Source organism: Crinia signifera, chromosome 4 (assembly GCF_055691185.1).
Source record: "Crinia signifera chromosome 4, ASM5569118v1, whole genome shotgun sequence".
Taxonomy (NCBI): domain Eukaryota; kingdom Metazoa; phylum Chordata; class Amphibia; order Anura; family Myobatrachidae; genus Crinia; species Crinia signifera.
In genome coordinates, this window is record NC_139220.1 from 209,991,857 (window position 1) to 210,010,173 (window position 18,317).

General features: G+C 45.3%; 1 protein-coding gene across 1 annotated transcript in view; it reads right to left on the bottom strand.

The window, feature by feature from the left end:
- The window catches only part of LOC146074943 (AT-rich interactive domain-containing protein 3B-like), a 67,688-nt gene that overhangs the window by 17,246 nt on the left and 32,125 nt on the right, over positions 1 to 18,317 (bottom strand). Inside the window, exons 4-5 of the mRNA XM_083183682.1 lie at positions 17,590 to 17,662; positions 9,480 to 9,663 (exon numbers count right to left, since the gene is read on the bottom strand). Of these exons, the coding sequence (XP_083039808.1) occupies positions 9,480 to 9,663; positions 17,590 to 17,662 (257 nt within the window). The remainder of the gene's footprint in view (positions 1 to 9,479; positions 9,664 to 17,589; positions 17,663 to 18,317) is intronic.

Below are 18,317 nucleotides of genomic sequence, written 5' to 3' on the forward strand. Positions count from 1 at the left end.
ACTGTGGCACTACAAGTGCCAGCAAGCCTCCCCAGCAAGCTGGGACTTGGAGAACCACAAGTCCCAGCCTGCTGGGCATTAAAGGGCCCGCTGGCCCTTGTAGTTCCACAGTTAAAAAAATAGTACACAAAACACACCGACACACTTTTAAAATAAAACTTTAATACACACATTACACACATACTAATACTTACCTATCTTCTTCCCGTAGGTAGCCCTGGTCCTGATGTCCTCCGGTCCTGTGTCAGCGTTCCTCTTCATGTCGACGTCCTTCTTGAAGTCGACATCCCTGTCGGCGATGGTGTCCGGGTCCGACGAAATCCATGGAGGAAGCTGTGGAAGGAAACCATACTCACCTGTCCCAGCGCGACGTAGTCCAGGTAAGGGTCTTGGCAAAAAAAAAAAAACCGAACACCCCGAATCCAGCCGGACAGCAGAGAGCCGCACGGTGTTTACATCGTGCGGCTCCGCCTCCCGAATGCCGCTATTGGCCGCCTTGCGGTCAATCAGGAGCCGCTAGGCCGCAAGGCGGCCAATAGCGGCATTCGGGAGGCGGAGCCGCACGATGTAAACAAACACCGTGCGGCTCTCTGTCCGGCTGGATTCGGGGTGTCGGTTTGTTTTTTTGCCAAGACCCTTACCTGGACTATGTCGCGCTGGGACAGGTGAGTATGGTTTCCTTCCACAGCTTCCTCCATGGATTTAGTCGGACCCGGACACCATCGCCGACAGGGACGTCGACTTCAAGAAGGACGTCGACATGAAGAGGAACGCCGACACAGGACCGGAGGACATCAGGACCAGGGCTACCTACGTGAAGAAGATAGGTAAGTATTAGTATGTGTGTATTAAAGTTTTATTTTAAAAGTGTGTCAGTGTGTTTTGTGTACTATTTTTTTAACTGTGGAACTACAAGTGCCAGCGGGCCCTTTAATGCCCAGCAGGCTGGGACTTATGGTTCTCCAAGTCCAAGCTTGCTGGGGAGGCTTGCTGGCACTTGTAGTGCCACAGTAAAAAACAATAGTTTTATCTATTTTTTTACACCATTTATCAGCTCGATGCCCACCGCCCAGGGGCATCGAGGACAGCACTAGGCTTCAGCCTGGTCAGGTAAGTCCTGGAGGGGGGGGACCCCTTCATTGGGGGGGTCCCCACTCCCCCAGGGCCCCTGGCCAGGCTGACTGGTCGGTAGGGTTAATGTTTTGGCCGCGGGACTTTATATTATAAGTGTCCCCCGGCTGTGACATTACCCTGCTGGCTGGTTTTGCCTGGGGCTGGTTCTTAAAATACGGGGGACCCCTAGTCATTTTGTCCCCCGTATTTTGGGAACCAGCCCCGGACCTGGAGCTCGTTGTTAAAAAATCGGTGGAACCCCTATTTGTCGGGTTCCCTGATTTTTAATTACCGGCCCCGGCTCCTTCAGCCTGGTGCTGGTTACAGCTGTGGGGGGGGACCCCACGCCGTTTTTTTTTTTTTTTAGATTTAATTTTTTTTCTATTTTTTTACACTGCAGCCTGCACGGATCTGACTGATCCGTGCAGGCTAAAACGCAAATAGAACAGGAAAATGGTGTTCTATTTTCCTGTCGTATTTGCGTGGGTGTTTTACACCACTAAGCAGCCGTATTATCAGTACGGCTGCTTAGTAAATCAGAAACCACCATTCTTTTGAAGGTGATTTCTGTCGTATCCTATCGATGGTGTAGACATTCGTATTTGTAAATACAAATACGAATGTTCCATCTTTAGGACTACGAATTGTTGTATTTTTGGGATTGTAAATCCCGAAAATACAAATTCGTAAAAAAAAGGTGTATTTCTCCCTACGAATACACCTTTCTACGAATCCATTTTGGTAAATGTCCCCCATAATGTCCAACACCCAAGGATCCCGGCCCAACAATGCCCCCCACACTCTGACCACCGTCGGGATAATTCCCGGGTAGGCTTGTCCTCACCTTTGGTGCTTATTTTCTTATTAAAGGAACCAAACTTTGACTTTGGGGCCTTGCCCCTGGAGGACTGAAATTTTCCCCTAAAGGACTGTCCACCAAAGGAGGCACCCCCCTCTAGGGGAGGGCCGAAAGGATGGCCTAAAAGCAGAAAACCTTGAGGCCTGTTTTGCTGCAGGAGCCGGCAGGAAGGTACTTTTGCCTCCCGTGGCCTGCTTAAACCAAACAACAGCTTTCCTTTAAAAGCTAAAGCCTCTAAGGCCTTTTTAGATTCATTATCCACTTCCCAGGCTTTAAGCCACAGCACTCTCCTGGCATTGACGGACACTGTGGAAACCCTGGAAGCCATTTTGAGAGTTCCTCCTCAGCCTCAAGCACATACTCCGCAGCTGCTTTAAGCTTCTCAGCAAGCAGCAACACACATGGATCAGCATGTAAAATTGTACACAGGTCATTGGCCCACACAATCATGGCCTTAGAGACCCAGGCTGATGCTATAAGCGGGCGTACAGTGAAGCCTACCCCCTCAAATATTGCCTTGAGGTTAACCTTCTAGCTTTTTGTCTACGGGGTCCTTAACTGCTGCCCCCCCCCGGACAGGTAGCACCGTGGCTTTAGAAAGCCGAGCCACAGAAGCATCCACCACCGGAACTTTTTCCCAGAGGTCTGCATGAGCCTCAGGCATGGGGTATAGACTTAAGAATCTCTTAGGCATCTGCAGCCTTTTATCGGGCGTTTTCCAAGCCCCTTCCAATAGATCCTGTAAACCTTCATTAGCAGGGAAAGTAACAGTCTCCTTACGCTGCCATTTAAAAACACCCTTTGCAGGAGTTTTATCCTCCACAGACAAATTCAAAGCCTGCTTAACAGCAGTAATCAAGTCCTCCACCCCTGAGGCTGAGGACTCTTCAGAATCATCACCCTGATCCCAGGGGATGTCTGTGTACTCTCCCTCCTCATCAGCAACAAGCAATGGCACTGAATAAGACCTTTTAGGGGTCCCCACAGTATCACCATCAAATCTATCTAACAAATCATTAAACCTGCTGATCCCCTTAGCAGTATCCTGCATGACCTGTATGAAGCCAGGATCTGCCTGGGTCAGAGGCAAGGAGCCAGAGGACTGCTGAGATGATGACATAGGTCTCGGGGAAGCTACCAACACATCACTGTCTGTCCAGCAATTGCACTAAGGCATTAACCGACCTGCCCAGGGCACTGGCCCACGCAGGTTCCGATTGCTCTACCTTCTGGGGTTCACTCCCCATGGGTCTCACAGCAGCGCAAGTAATACACAAGCCCCCCTTGGCCATCTGCTCAGGGACAAAATTCAGTGTACAAACACTGCAGGCGCTCAATGCATTAAGGGCTCCCTCCCCCAAAGCCACAGACTGTTGCTCAGACATGATGTAAAAGTAACACAGTCACAGCGCACAATGTACAGGCGTTTTATACAGTGCCAAAGTACTATAGTCACTTATCTGTCTGAAGCTAATACAGTGGGGAAAACGATGCCCAGGAAATCCAAACACTCTGCCAGGATCTGTCAGCCAGCTCAGCTCCGCTGCAAGCGTTCCGAATGGCGCAAAAACAGAGTGAGGGAAGAGACCAAGTCCCTGCTGCTGCAGGGTCCGTGGCTTTTGGCGCCAACCACCCCCAGACAGCCGCTCCCACTGCAGGATCTCCAAGTTCCAGTGTCTCCCCCTCTACTGGGGACCACTTAGAACATGCCTGTAACACACTGCTGTCCTCTCATATAGGAGCTCAGTGTGTAAGCTCCGCAGAAAATGGCCGCCGCCATCACGGAGCGCCTGTCCCCCATGATCCCCACCTAGCGTGTTGCCGGTTTCAGAGCGCTCCGGAGCCCAGGCAGCTTCTTAATAGAAGCTGTAAGCGTTGCACAGGGAGACCAGACAGCATCTCCCCTGTGCACAGCGAGCTGACAGGACGCGCTTGTCAGCTCCTGCTGCGCTGTCAGTGTGAGGATTCAGTGAGAATCCTCACACTGTGCCTACCTAGCTAGTGTAAATGTTCATAAAATAAAAAACTCCTAACTAACTCTAATCCTTCAGCTGCTCTGGCAGCCCTTTAGAATAGCACCCACTCCAGTGGGCACCTAACACGAACTGAGGAGTCTGGGATGCAGAAGGGAGGAGCCTACCCTCCAAAAGCTTTAGGAAAGGTGCCTGACTCCTACGGACCCTCCTACATCCCAATGTTGAGCTGTGTCACCAGGACCATTGAAAGAGAAATCAGGTTACCTTTATTTTCTATTTAACAACAATGTTTGCACATGTGCACATACTTGATTTAAGCGCTGCAAAAGGTACGTCGGGAAGACCTCTGCCAGACCACGTGGTGCACTCACGTAGCTGGCAACTGCTGACCGGGACAGATGCAGGCGAGACTGAGAAAGGAAGTGGGATTCGAACAGTGGGTGCCACGCTATATAATACAGACATAGCACTATTACCTGTCGCTATATCACCGCATAAAGGTAACCACTGGACCTGTCCAGTGGACTCCCCATTCTAAATAGCCCTGCAAATTCAGCTATATTACAAAAATAGCAGGGCAAATGCTCTTTAATTAAAATACATTGATACAAGAGATTATCAAACCAGTATTTATATATATTTCTCTTTGTATAATAAGAATTATCTGCCTCTCTGTAATAGAATACCACTGACTATTGGTGTATAATCAACCCTTTGCAATGCACAACTGTGTAACAGAGGGCGGACTGAAACCATGATACAAGTTTGATATGCTTTTTCGTGCACCTGTCTTGTCAACCTAATTTCGGGGTGTCACTCATTCCCTGTCCTATACCTAGAGGGCAAGACAGGAGAACAGCAGAAGTGACACCAATCAGATATAGGTTATTTTGTCTCCTTATTTCTCGGCCTTATATTAACGTATTAGAGCAAAAGTTTTTATTATAATTTGTGTGACTACTTAATCCATGGGTCCTCAAACTGCGGCCCTCCAGATGTGGTGAAACTACAAATCCCAGCATGCCTTGCCACAGTTTACCTATAAGGGAGTGTTAAAACTGTGGCAAGGCATGCTGGGAATTGTAGTTTAACAACATCTGGAGGGCCGCAGTTTGAGGACCCATGATTAATCCATTGATGTGTATGAATTTGATCATTTTTTGGAGATATGACGATGCTTACCAATAAGTGACCTATGATTTAAAATCCTATATACCATTACCGCTATCTTGGTATATGCAGAATAGAAACAAATGAGGGTCACTACAAAACTTTGCTGCAGAGTACGGCCTGGAGCATACGCATATATAGCTTTGCGATTAACATTAGATTTTGCAGCACTGTTTGTTTTGTTTGTTTGCGACAAGGATACTACAAAATGTATTTTAATGTACACCTATTGAAATTAACTTTTTTTTAAAAAGTGTATTCGCATATAGAAGTGTTCACTGATACTTAAGCGTGCCCCTAAAGAGTTTTCTTCTTTCTCCTCCTCCCTTGGTTACTGGTGGACAAGGGGTATGTGTGTGCAGGTGTCAACTCAGATCCAATTTACAGGGTCCTCACTACCAAGATCATTGTTGAGATTGACCCAGGTCAATCTCAACTGTGAATGGTACAAACTGTGTTACCTTTTAAACTCCTGACTATGTAACTGGAGGTCTGCTTCAAGGGAGAATCTACAGTGACATGCAGGGCAGACACAGGTTTAGTGTAAAAGGGGTCGGACATGGGAACAGCCCAGGACTTTGGTGAAGTGTGGTAAAGTAGCTAAATCTCGTGTCCATTCCATGTTCAATAACCCAGTAAAAAAAAGTTTAGCCAAAGTCCTATCTTTAGTCTGAAAGTATGTGTCAGACTTGTGGACTGCTGTGAACATGTAATATATATGAGCATAGATAGGCACAAGCTGTGAGAGGTAATTAGAGAATCCATGATATCATGTTACTATTAGTCATGTTTTAACATCCCACACACTGCATATGATAGCACAAAAGGTTAAATCAATTTTGTATATAGATTAGTAACTAGTGTGCACAATTATACAGGTGGAGTATCTCTCATCAGTTTATCCAAAAACCGCAATATTCCATATCTTTTTTTGTTTTTACCCCCACGAACTCCCCACCCCCAGTACAGTTTTTCATACTTACCTGGTCCCCCAGCATCCATTTTCAGAGGCACTCCCAGTCACAATGATGAATTGTGCGGTTGCACCAGTGACACCATTTGTGCAATTCATCATGTAATGTTCACTCTAGGATATTTTTAGGGCAGGGTGCTGACCAACATGCAGGGCACTTTTTTCAATTGGGAGGGCACATAGGAAATTTACAATAGAAAGTAAAAAAAAATTGTGCACACTGCACTAGGAATACACATATTAAACATGGTTATACTCCTGTGACCGTAATGATTGTATTTTCTCTTATGTGAAAATTAAATAAAAAAACAAAAACAAAACATGGTTATACTCTGCTATTCCCATTATATATTTTGTCGTAATAATAATTACACAGTATGGAACACACTGTAATGCCTCATATTATACCACAGACCATAATGCCCATTACACATGATGGCACACAATGATAGTGCTCAGTGGCATGTCAGCGCAATGGGGGGCAGTGTAAGGGTGCACAGTGCCACATAAAAAAAGGGCAGGGGGGATTTTGAGGTTCTAAAAATGGGTAGGATACGGCACTCTGAAAAAGAAGCTTTAAGGGAACACTAGGCATCATTGGAACCTGGGATGCCTCTCAGTATGGACACAGACACTTGGGGACAATGGCAGTTAAAAAAAAAAATCCCAAACCTGAATTAGCCCTTATAGAATTCCACCTACCAAATGGTAATGGGGACTAGGGGATCAGAGTTCAGGAGGCAGAGCAATCCGCCAACGAGTATATAAAACTACATACCAGGAGCTGGAGCAGTAACCAGCTGCTTGAAGGCTGATATCTCTGATTCTGGGCACAGTAGAGACAAGCTATTAGTGTCCATCAAAGGGGAGAGCCCCAGATTTTGGAATATATCCTCAGAAAAACTCTAATTCAGACAGAAACTGAAATATGTGACTGGGGAGAGCAATTAACAGGCTTGGATGGGGACCACTGCTTTGAAGTCAGATATCTCCGGTTCCCCAGGGCCGATTTTTAAAATTCTTATACCCATGGAAAGAGGGGACCCTCAGCTTTCAGACTAGGGCCCTCGGATTCCTCGGATTCCTGGGGGGTTTCTGGGTACTCAGAAACCCCCCCTGCGTGCGCTACTGGTATCAGAAAACCCTTAACACTGGACAATAATATGGAATGTCTAGCTCCCGTTCATTCGCTGCCACTTGAGGATGTGTAGAAAGTTTGTTTATTGCAAAAAAGCTCAGCAGGCATAAATATTTTTTTGTCTGCATTTGAGCAGAAACAGGCGATATAAATGGCAAAAGGTGGGATATAGGAGACCACATCCTAATTCTGACCCATATCAATCAGTCTTCAGCAGGCATGGGGTGGGATATACTAGACAGCAAGTGAACATCCAGTTATTGAAGTTTATGGGCTGGAAGCAGGAAAAAAGGGCCAATGTAAGGAGCAGACAGTGCAGAGTAACAGACAATGACCAAATGGTGATGGCTAGATGACTGGGACAGAGCATCTCCAAAACTGCAGGTCTTCTGGTGTGTTCCCAGAATGCAATGGTTAGTTACTACCAAAAGTGGTCCAAGGAGAGACAACCGGTCTACCAGCAGCAGGCTCATGGGCACCCAAGATGTACTGAAGCACATGGGGAGCAATGGATATGCTGCGTGGTTCTAGAGTTCATTCTAGCACCCTGTACCTGTCAAAGCTCATGCAGTTTCCTCTTTCCTGTCTGGGGAGTCACTGTCTGCTGTGGTGCATCTAGCCCATTCTGGTCTATCTTGGTGCAGAGATACAGACCAGACTGTGTTTTCAGCGCCAAAGCATAGAGCGACAACCCAGACAGGAAAGCGGAATTGCACAATTTTTGAGATGTTGTTTGAAATATGTTTATCGCACAGGTACGGATGGCTCAGAGGTCTTCGATCACATGTGCAGAAGATGGTCTTGTTTTGAAAGGCAAAGAGAAAAAGAGTATGTATATTTTAATAACGGAAATCATACATCTTCGTCTTTTAATTCAGAGACCCCTTTAGCATCTTTTGCCACATCTGCAGCTATATGTTAATGCCATTATAATCCCTACTCCTGGTGCCTCTGACTGTGTAAGGGCTGGAGCATGCACAACTATAAGAACACCCACTTGCACCAGTGCAATGCTCCTGTAGGTGCAGAATTTCCATCAGAGTATGGCCTCAAATACACGTGATAAAGTGTATGAGTTCACAACCACTAATGCAGCATGTCTGCAACACTGCTATAACACAATCCTGTAATGGAGTACCGTGGCACATCTGTTTAGCCACCTAGTAGTCACCACCCAGGAAGGAATACACGAGAGAGAGGCAGCCTGGCTTCCACCAGACATTACACAGTTTCTGTATGCAGTCTGTGACAAGTCATTGGCATGTACAGACCCTACATTTTGTCTACTCCAATATACTTACTGTATACACAAGTACATACAGAAACTGTGCTTTGTTTCTATACCTTATCCATATCATTCGGACTTTCCCAGGCATGATTCTTGCAGGGCTAGAGCGGTCCTCCATTAGCACCTTGCTCATTTCTCTGTACAGTACATCTCTGTGGTATTGGAAAAACAGCTGCGTTGCTTCGCATAGTCTCACATACCACAACAGGTAAAGAGCTGTATGTATTGCTGTGCAGAATGATGGCTGAACTCTGAGGTTTTTTTTTTTTTTAAAGTGGCAGTCATGTTTTTGCCTTGTAAATGATTGACCAACTAAAAAAAATAAAATAAAAACAAAAAAAAAAACCTCAGAATTTGTCTGGCACCCCGCACAGCCACTGGACTCGCATCCCCCATTACATCCAGCGAACAGACTAAATGGGGACTACACAAGTTGTGATATACAGGCATTTTCTGAGCGATTTTACTTCATTTAAGTACATCGCTGAGAAAATGGCCTTACATTACTGTGTGTTGGGGGGTCATAGTGATAGCTATGCGCTGCCCTGCGTGTCGCTATTGCCTGGCAATTAATAACCTGCAGACTGGTTATTTGTCAGTCAGAACACTGGCCCTGACAGATCGCTCAGTACACTTCCCTATGCATTGCTGTGTGTTTAGAACGCTTATTTATACACATCGCTACGTGTGTAGGCCCCATTATTTGCACACAGATAAACAAGTGTCATATCAAATGACTCAGCACAGTCTCCCGATGTCTCCTAGCTACAGTATATTGTATTTAACTCAATTTTGTTACAAAAAAGGGGCCGTTTGGAATGCCTGTAGCAATTATGTATAAGGACACATCTGTAAGACTAATTATAGTCTGCAAAGCAAAATATGCACATGGAGGCCACTGTGCAGAAAAACTTGTGTATGGCGCACAAGATCATGTAAGCAGGGAAAGAACAGGTACTTACTGTGTGCGCAAGGTGAAGGCAGCACTGGTAATGGAGGTTGGCAGGTTCAGCCCTTTTGTGATCTCTCTCCAAATTTTCTTATTAATCACTTCTACGAGACCTCCTTTTTCTGTCACAAGTTTGTAGAGCATGTAAAGATCCAACAACTGCTTGGCCATTATAGGGATGCGACTAATTGGGGTGCCTGGTCAAACATGAATATGAAGAGGATGCATTCATTAAACAGGGTAAGAGACATAAAATCAAGGCGAGCATGGAGAACATAGGTTCCATGTACGCTGTATAAGCTAGTTATTCAATATTAACCAGATATACAATGACAAGATTGCCTAATACACCTTAAATGACTAGCAGAAAAAAAAGTATTCAATAAGTAGTTTACTGTTAAAAAAAATAAGAAGAATGTGCACATTATACAGGTATTTCTGGATTGGGCATTATTTCAGAGAACATTCGCCGCCGGAGCATATTTCATTCCAGTGATCCAACTAAACTGAAGCTAGCACATTCCTTATACCACTTTAGTGATCCTGCAACATTCAGGGCAGTGCGAAGGGGTACGGGGGCAGCATGAGTGCTGAGTGGCGTCACTAATGTGGGCAGGACCGCTCCACCGGCATCAACACTGGGCACTGCCCTTCTGGAGGGTTGAAAGACTTGTTGCCCTTGAGCTTGCCTCGGGACACCTGCGTTACGGTGTACCACGATACATGAACAGTCAAAACATGAATGGATGTAACGGGCATTCGCATGGCATCTACTCACACAGCGACGGCATGAGCAGGCTGTTTTAGCAGGGTGCTGCTAAAGCGGCAGGGCGCATTTTGCCTTTCTAAAAAAAAAAAATTCGGCCAAAACCGCCTATTGTGAACACTACTGTATATACTGTAAGCATGCAATACATAGAGTTACTGTACCATTCATTTTGTGTGTGCATTATGCACCACTAACCAGAAACTTGATAAGGTCAGCAATGTGGAAGATAAAGCCCAAACTTAGCCACAGCGCAGGCACTCTCTCTATGATTAATAGCTGCAGAAATGTCTATTGTGTGTTTACATCTTTAAATATGCATACTGACATCTGTCATAAAGATCACAGTTGCCAGTACCCCTTATTGCTATCTGTGGCCATCACATTCCCCAATTCCCTGAACCCCCAGAAGTCTCTTGTGTAATATAGCCATCTGACCCTAGTGACACTAATCATGGGGAGTGTCCTATGACAGTCATCCATCACAGAGGTGACAGCAGCTAATTCCTACAGTGAAGATGGGAGGGTTGGGGGGAGGGTTTCATGGACTCCCTTCTGTCTGCGCTTTTCCTCATTATTTTCAGACCTGGGGCTAGTGGGGGAAGGGAGGGTGTGTGACAATCACAGCTGTGGCTTGATGTCACTAGGGAAATTCAGCCTGGTGCTGCATGTGTACTTTGCACTGTACAATTGGGCATGACATAGGAAGGAATTCCACAAGGTAGAAAACAGGATTCCCTACTTGACAATAGCAAAAAAAAAAAAAAGAGCAAATGAACATGTATGCAGACAATGCCATGGCTTAGCATGTAGGCAGCAGCATGTGATCTACTGCAACATCAACTAAGAGAAAGAAAATCGGCTGAAATGTTACCATGAAGGAATAAAAGCTTATAAGTGTATTACAAGAATACATACAAGGCTGGTGCCCTGAAGTGCCCCTGTCTGCAGTACCACACAGAGAACCATGCTGCCAGACCGCACAGCGAGGCGAAGCAGGAGGGGAGACCGACAAGATGTATTAACATCTTGTCCGCGTAGCGGGGGAGCGCTAACTCCCCCCTCCGGCGATGTCCCCTCCTGGAGATAGCGCATCAGTTTACACTGATGCGCTGTCCCCTGGCCGGCTGCACTGGGCAAGCGCGGTATCATGCGAGATCCCCAGTGCAGCCCACAGCTAACAGCAGGGACAGCACTGTCCCTGCTGTTTAGATAGGGCTTCGCCAGCCCGATGCTGGCGAAGTCAAAAGTGGCAGGAACAGTCAGCGATGCTGACCGTCCATACATTCGGCCTGCTATCATTTAGATAGCAGCGCCGATATGGACAGGGGTGCATAGCATACACGGCTCCTTCATACATGGGGGAGAAGCGGTATAGGGCACATAACAACCCTTCATACATCTGCCCCATAGATTGTAAGCTCCACTGGGGCAGGGACAGTTATGAATGTTCATATAATCCCTGTAAAGCGCTGTGGAATATGTGTGCGATATATAAATAACTGGTAATAAATAAAAACAGAGGCATGTTTGCAGCTTCTGTCAGTGTTCAGGGATAGACCTCTTTACATTTCCAGGAAGGAAATCAGACTGTAGATGCATATCACACCCAACAGGAGCTAATGGGCTCATTAATCACATTCTAACTAAAGATTCCACCCCCTAACTTCAACTCATTCACTAATGCCTACTTTACCATATATCTCCCATCCCCCAGCTCAAACAACTTCCTCAATAAATGATAGTGACAGGTTCTTCAAGGCTTATCAGGTTTCAAGATGTTAAATAGGGAGGGGTAGGCAGCAGCAGTGTGGATGGTGAATCAAACAGATTTATAGGAGGTATGTACTGTATGTTTGGATGTATAATGTAATAAATTAAAACATACACACACAAGCTAACATTCAGGAGATCACTCAAAAAGGAAAGCAGTGTGCACGATATGCTAGACAATTTTGACTAGTTGAACACCTTGGAGTGAACTTAAAAGTGAGCCTGGCCTCATCATCTAACAGCAGTGCCAAACATCAATGGTATTCTTACGGCTGACTGAATGTAAAGCCACACAACTATGTTGGAAACTTTAATGGTCAAAAGAGTGGAGACTTTTATAGCACCAATGGGGGCAATAAAATGCATAGAGTAGAACAAGGAATACTATGTAGAATGGATAAAGCCTCCACTAAGCTGTGCTTATGATGGATGTAACGAAGTATAAAAACAATGGCATTACATTCAGTAAATTATATTCTAAAATGGAATGCTGGAGACAGAATTTTACCATCACTTAATGGCCTCTAAATGTTATTCCAAGGTTCAGTTTAGTCTGGGTAGGAAACAAGAGAGAATAGCAGTTTATAAGATACGTTAAACAAGTATAAGGCTACAGCAATCTTCTCCTACTTGTGCTCAGATGTGATAAATATATGGGGAAGGAACCACCAACAGATAAATAGAATCCACTGTGTCCTTGGTGAGGGGAAGATGTATACAGCTTTAAAAGGTCACCAGTAAAGACACTCAAAAGGGTATATTCAATGCAGCCAGTAAGGTTTTTTTTTTTTGGTACTTGTTTCCTAGCATGGCCACAATCGCGGGCATCGCGGGTAATTTTTAATGGTCTGTGATGCGACCGACGCCCGCGATTTCCCATTGAAAAAGTCAAAATCGCGTCGGTCGCATCCTATGCGGCCAAAATAAGCATAAGATGGTACCGACGCGATGCCCGCGATTTCCCATAGGGAACAATGTAAAATGCCTCAATTTACCCAAATCAACATAGGGAACAATGTTAAATGGGCCAGAGACTCAAAAAAAAAACCCCTGACCAGTGAAATGGCCCTCAAAAATAATTAACGCCACCCCACGATCAACGTGAACCCGAAGCGTGGCGAGCGCAGCGAGCCAGCGAGGGGCGGCGGTACGCGTCCTCCGACCTTTTCATACCCCCACTATCCATGTCGGATACACCCACTATCCATGCGCTCGCCACACTAATCTATTCTCAACTCCACGCCGACGTGGATAGTGGGGGTATGAAAAGGTCGGAGGACGCGTACCGCCGCCCCTCGCGGGCTCGCTGCGCTCGCCACGCTTTGGGTTCACGTTGATCGTGGGGTGGCATTAATTATTTTTGAGGGCCATTTAACTGGTCAGGGGGGTTCTTTGGGGTCTCTGGCCCATTTAACATTGTTTCCTATGCTGATTTGGTTAAATTGAGGCATTTTACATTGTTCCCTATGGGAAATCGCGGCCATCGCGTCGGTCGCATCGCATGCGATTTTTTAGCCCACATGCGATCAACGTGATTTTTTTACCTGCGATGCCCCAGATCAAGATCGTTGTGGCCGTGCTAGGAAACAAGTACCTTTTTTTTTTTTTTTTTATGGCGAGAATGGCTTCTTATCGGTAAGGATCGCTGAAAGACAAGCCATCCTCACCATCGTTTAACCCCCTTGCCAGATGCTCACCCTATTCTATGTTCCGGGCGAATCCTCACCGTACTCTGTTGTATACATATATTTTTTACTGTATACACGAAAGAATGCTTAAAATAAGAATGTTTAAACTATGAGCCAACAGCTCTTCGATGATTAAACTTTCAGTAATTTCACCACTGGCATTTTCTCTGTAAATAAAAGGATTCTTTTCGTGACCATACAAATATTTTGTATACGAGTATTTTTAGAGACATGCTGTCAGACTTTGTTAGGATTGGCTTTCAACAAGATCACTCACAAAATAGGTAGCTAGCACCAATGTAAAGAACACACACCCACATTTATGGAGAGGAATGATTACAGGCCACATCTGCATGGCATATCCTGTCATAAAAGCAAACATGTGCACTCTGCATTTTGTTAGCATTTTCATGTGTTCTGCATTCCACTGCAAAACACACAAACAGCTGACACTTTAGCAATCCTGTTCTACTGCATCTGAACCAAATATATCAATTTTTATTTATTATCAGTGTCTTATATAGCGCACACATATTCCACAGCAGGCATGTCCAAACTGTGACCCTCCAGCTGTTTTAGCATTCCTTAATAGCAATACTGTGGCAAGGCATGCTGGGATGTGCAGTTTCACTGGGGGGCGGCACCACAAAAGTTTGCAGATCGCTGCCGTGATGTAGAATAGAATGTTCTCTCAATGGAAATGTAAAATGTGTGTGTATTAAACACATGAAGGACATCGTTATACATGACACCATCTCATATACATGACATCATTTGATAAGGTGCATAGAATAAGGGATGGCGTGACCGCTTTCTTTGTATGTGTATACACATGCGTGTTGCTCATTCCCATAAACATATTCCTTCCGATTCTGCAGGGCTAAGCCACTAACTCACTCAAGAAGATAATAAATTGTGTCAATATTTGGATGCATCAATTCAAAAAGCTGGATCATTGCCCTGATGCCCAGAGTTGGACAGGACATGAGGGGGGTGGGGGCTCCAATGCTGGGGCTGCCTCCACATGTCTAAAACTGAACTTGGGTCATGTCTGAAACTGGGATGAGACTGAGGCACCAGGGATGGTGGTGAGGGATGACTGAGGGCTCCCTGACCAGATACAGTGGGAGCAATAAGAGGTAAATAGATTGAGTGGTACCTGTCTGCTACAGAACAGATGTAATATACACTGCCAGGTGTCTGCTTACTTAACATTCAATTGTGGGGCAGCTCCTCCAACACTAAAACTATTAGCTGGGCAAACTCCAACTGGTTTGATCTACCCAACTAGTTGGACCAACTCTTTATGACTGTTTTTCGGCTGTGTGTGAGAAAACAGCTGATTAGCATGTCCTCTCACTCACTAGCTGGTTGGAACGATATCGTTCTGGTGTATGGCCTGCTTATGTAATTTACACACTATTCAATGCTGCACACTATCTTTAGCACCTCCTCACATCACATCTCAATGCCATTATCTGAACACTGCTGATAACAGGAAATTAGAAAATAAATAATCATACAAATATTGTAGTTTCTGTGTGAAACAAAGAGTCTCTTCTATCCTAGGCAGAAAAACCCAGAAGAGTATGAGCAGTGCATGGGTCTGAGCTAGTGTTCGCTAACAAATAGGCTGTGTATACAGGAAATTATGGCAATCCTTCCTAAAAAATAAATCTGATGCAATCGTACCACCACTAACTTCTACGGTCACTAACTAGATTTGTCTAACGTTAGATGGAAGAACCTGTATGTGTGCTACAACTTCATTTTTCCAAAGGCTATTTTATATAGCACACACAGTACTTAAGGCCCCCATACACTATGCGATTTTGGGACGACTTCATCCGATTTCGGCACTTTGTGCCGATAATCGGATGAAATTGGCCCAAAATCGTAGGTATGTGACATTTGATCCGATCCGATGCGCGGTCCCGTGCGCATCGGACCGGATCAGGGAGGTCGGACGGTCTGTACATACGATCACGTCCGACCTCCCTGTATGCATATGCCTGCCACCTGACAGGCATATGCATACAGACACCGGGGGAGTAGTGGGGGCGGCCAGCGGCAGCGGCCAGCGGCAGTAGTGGGGGCGGGCAGCGGCGGCGGGGACGGGCGGCGTGTGCGGTGAGCGCAGCGTACTTACACATAGCAGCAGCGGCGGGGACGGGACGCGCAATGGCGGCTATTATATTTTTAAAATACTTGTCAAATGACCGGCCGCTCTCTGATTGGCTGAGAGCTCTCCAGCCAATCAGAGAGCGGCCGGTCATTTGACAAGTATTTTAAAAATATAATAGCCGCCACTGCGCGTCCCATCCCCGCCGCTGCTGCTATGTGTAAGTACACTGCGCTCACCGCAAACGCCGCCCGTCGCCGCTGCCCGCCCCCACTACCGCCGCTGGCCGCCCCCACCACCGCTGCCGGCCGCCCCCACCACCGCTGCCCGCCCCCACTACTGCCGCTGCCCGCCCCCACTACTGCTCACCGCCCTGCAGCTCCCTGGTTTTTTTTTACATGGGATAAATCGCATGCGATTTATCCCATGTAAAAATGGCACATCAAGTGCCAAATTGTATGTGAGCCTCCCGGGGAGCTGCCGGGCGGCTCGCAGGTAAATTGGGTCCGACTTGTCCCTAGGACAAGTCGGCCTAATGTATGGGGGCCTTTACACACACAAATGTAATCTTTTGTCAGAAGCCAATAAACCTTCCAGTAGGTTTTAGTGTTGTGGGAGAAATCCAGAACACCAGGAAGGAAATGAATGCAAAACATACGAGGACATAAACTGTAAGCGCATATTTTATTTACAGTTCTTTCTATAGCGCACACATATTCCTTTGCGCTTTACAGACAATAATTTTCAGTCCCTGCCCCAGTGGAGCTTACAATATATATTCGCTACCACATGTACACGCACACACAGACATTCTAGGGTTCATTATTGTTGGAAGCCAATTGATCTACCAGAATGTTTTTGGATTGTGGGAGGAAACCGGAGTACCCAGAGGAAACCCATGCAAGCACAATGAGAATATACAGACTCCCCACAGTTAGGGCCATGGTCAGAATAGAACCCATGACCTCAGCGCTGTGAGGCAGTAATGCTAACCATTACACCGTCCCCTGATGCCCCTAATATAAGACGGAATCAATTATTTCCATTAAAAACATGAATGCAAAAAACTTCCAACCCAGTACATATTTTAAGTTGGAAAATATGCTGATATTTTTAATACTGCTAGAAACTAAGTTAAAATAAAAAAAAATCTGTAACCATACCGAATTGCTTAGCCTGGCTATGAAATAGAATGCCCCATTCACACGGGGCAAGCCAGCCTTCAAGCTGAGCGATCTAGTTCAGCGCAGATCACTCAGCACACAGAGCTGCACCAGTTTCGTGTGCCAAGTGATCGTTCAGGGCCAATGTACTCAATTGAGACAACACCAGCATTCGAGTCCATACGCACGGAGCGATCAGTGCTTCATTTTTAAACAATCTAGATGGATAGCTTAGAATGGGTCTTTCAACTGTCCGCACGTATGCCCCATTAAAGTCAGATTATTTCTATATGGTTGTAATATGGAATTTGAATTATAGGTTGACAGTGTCTAGGTGAACAATCAATAGGTGTATACCAAAAGGTCAACAAAATGAAAGCTCTACAAGACTTTATTAATGTTTTTGGACGTCATGCTTTACGATCCACATGGAAGTGTGCCGATCAGGTGAAAAAGTCATGTCAACCTTTTCCATGTCACACTTTTGTCAATGTTGACCTTTTGGCGTCAACCTAGACATGACCCTTTGATCCCCATCCCTAACAAAAGCCTGGCCAATACAAAGACCGATGGCTTCAATAGAATATGGAATCGGGATGTCTTCAGCTCACCTTTTTTCTGCATGAACACAAAAAGATCGTCCAGGAATTCCTTCCGCTTTGGATCACTGTCAAGCTCATACAGCTGAAAAATATATTTAGAAATTAGTTTTCTCTCCATAAGTTTTTATTTTCAGGAAGATAAAAAAAATCATTAGCACAACACATTTGCAAATAACCTAAAAATGGCCGAAAACAAAAGCCATAAAACAGCCAGTAACTGTTTTATTCCTAAGTAACACAGTGTTGTCTGAAGCCAAGGTACCTTATAATAACCTAACTGTAAAAGTAGCACAACAAACTACTTGTGCAGAGCAGGAGCAAAACCAGAAACATTTCATATACCTTCCCAGAATTCATAGCAGGTGGTTTAATCCTTCACACTTCAGTACTGAGATAATATAGGTGATCACATGTGTAAAACCTTCAATATGAACCACTTAGCATATAAACTTATGAATAAGCATTCTGTATTTAACAGAATGGTTGATGCGGCTAATAGCGTGCTTTGCTACCTTTAGTGTCGTCTTATAGGGAGAATATATATATACACATACACACACACACGAGAGCTTACCCCACTCAAAAAAGTGGTTTTATCCACGCATGTAGCGGTTTCTTTATACAAAGTCTCCACATGTTAGCCATTGCAGATAGTTTAGATGCATACGACTTGTTTTCTGTTGCTTGTTTAATAATATAGGATAATGCGTACCATTACACAGACTCAAGAATTGGTC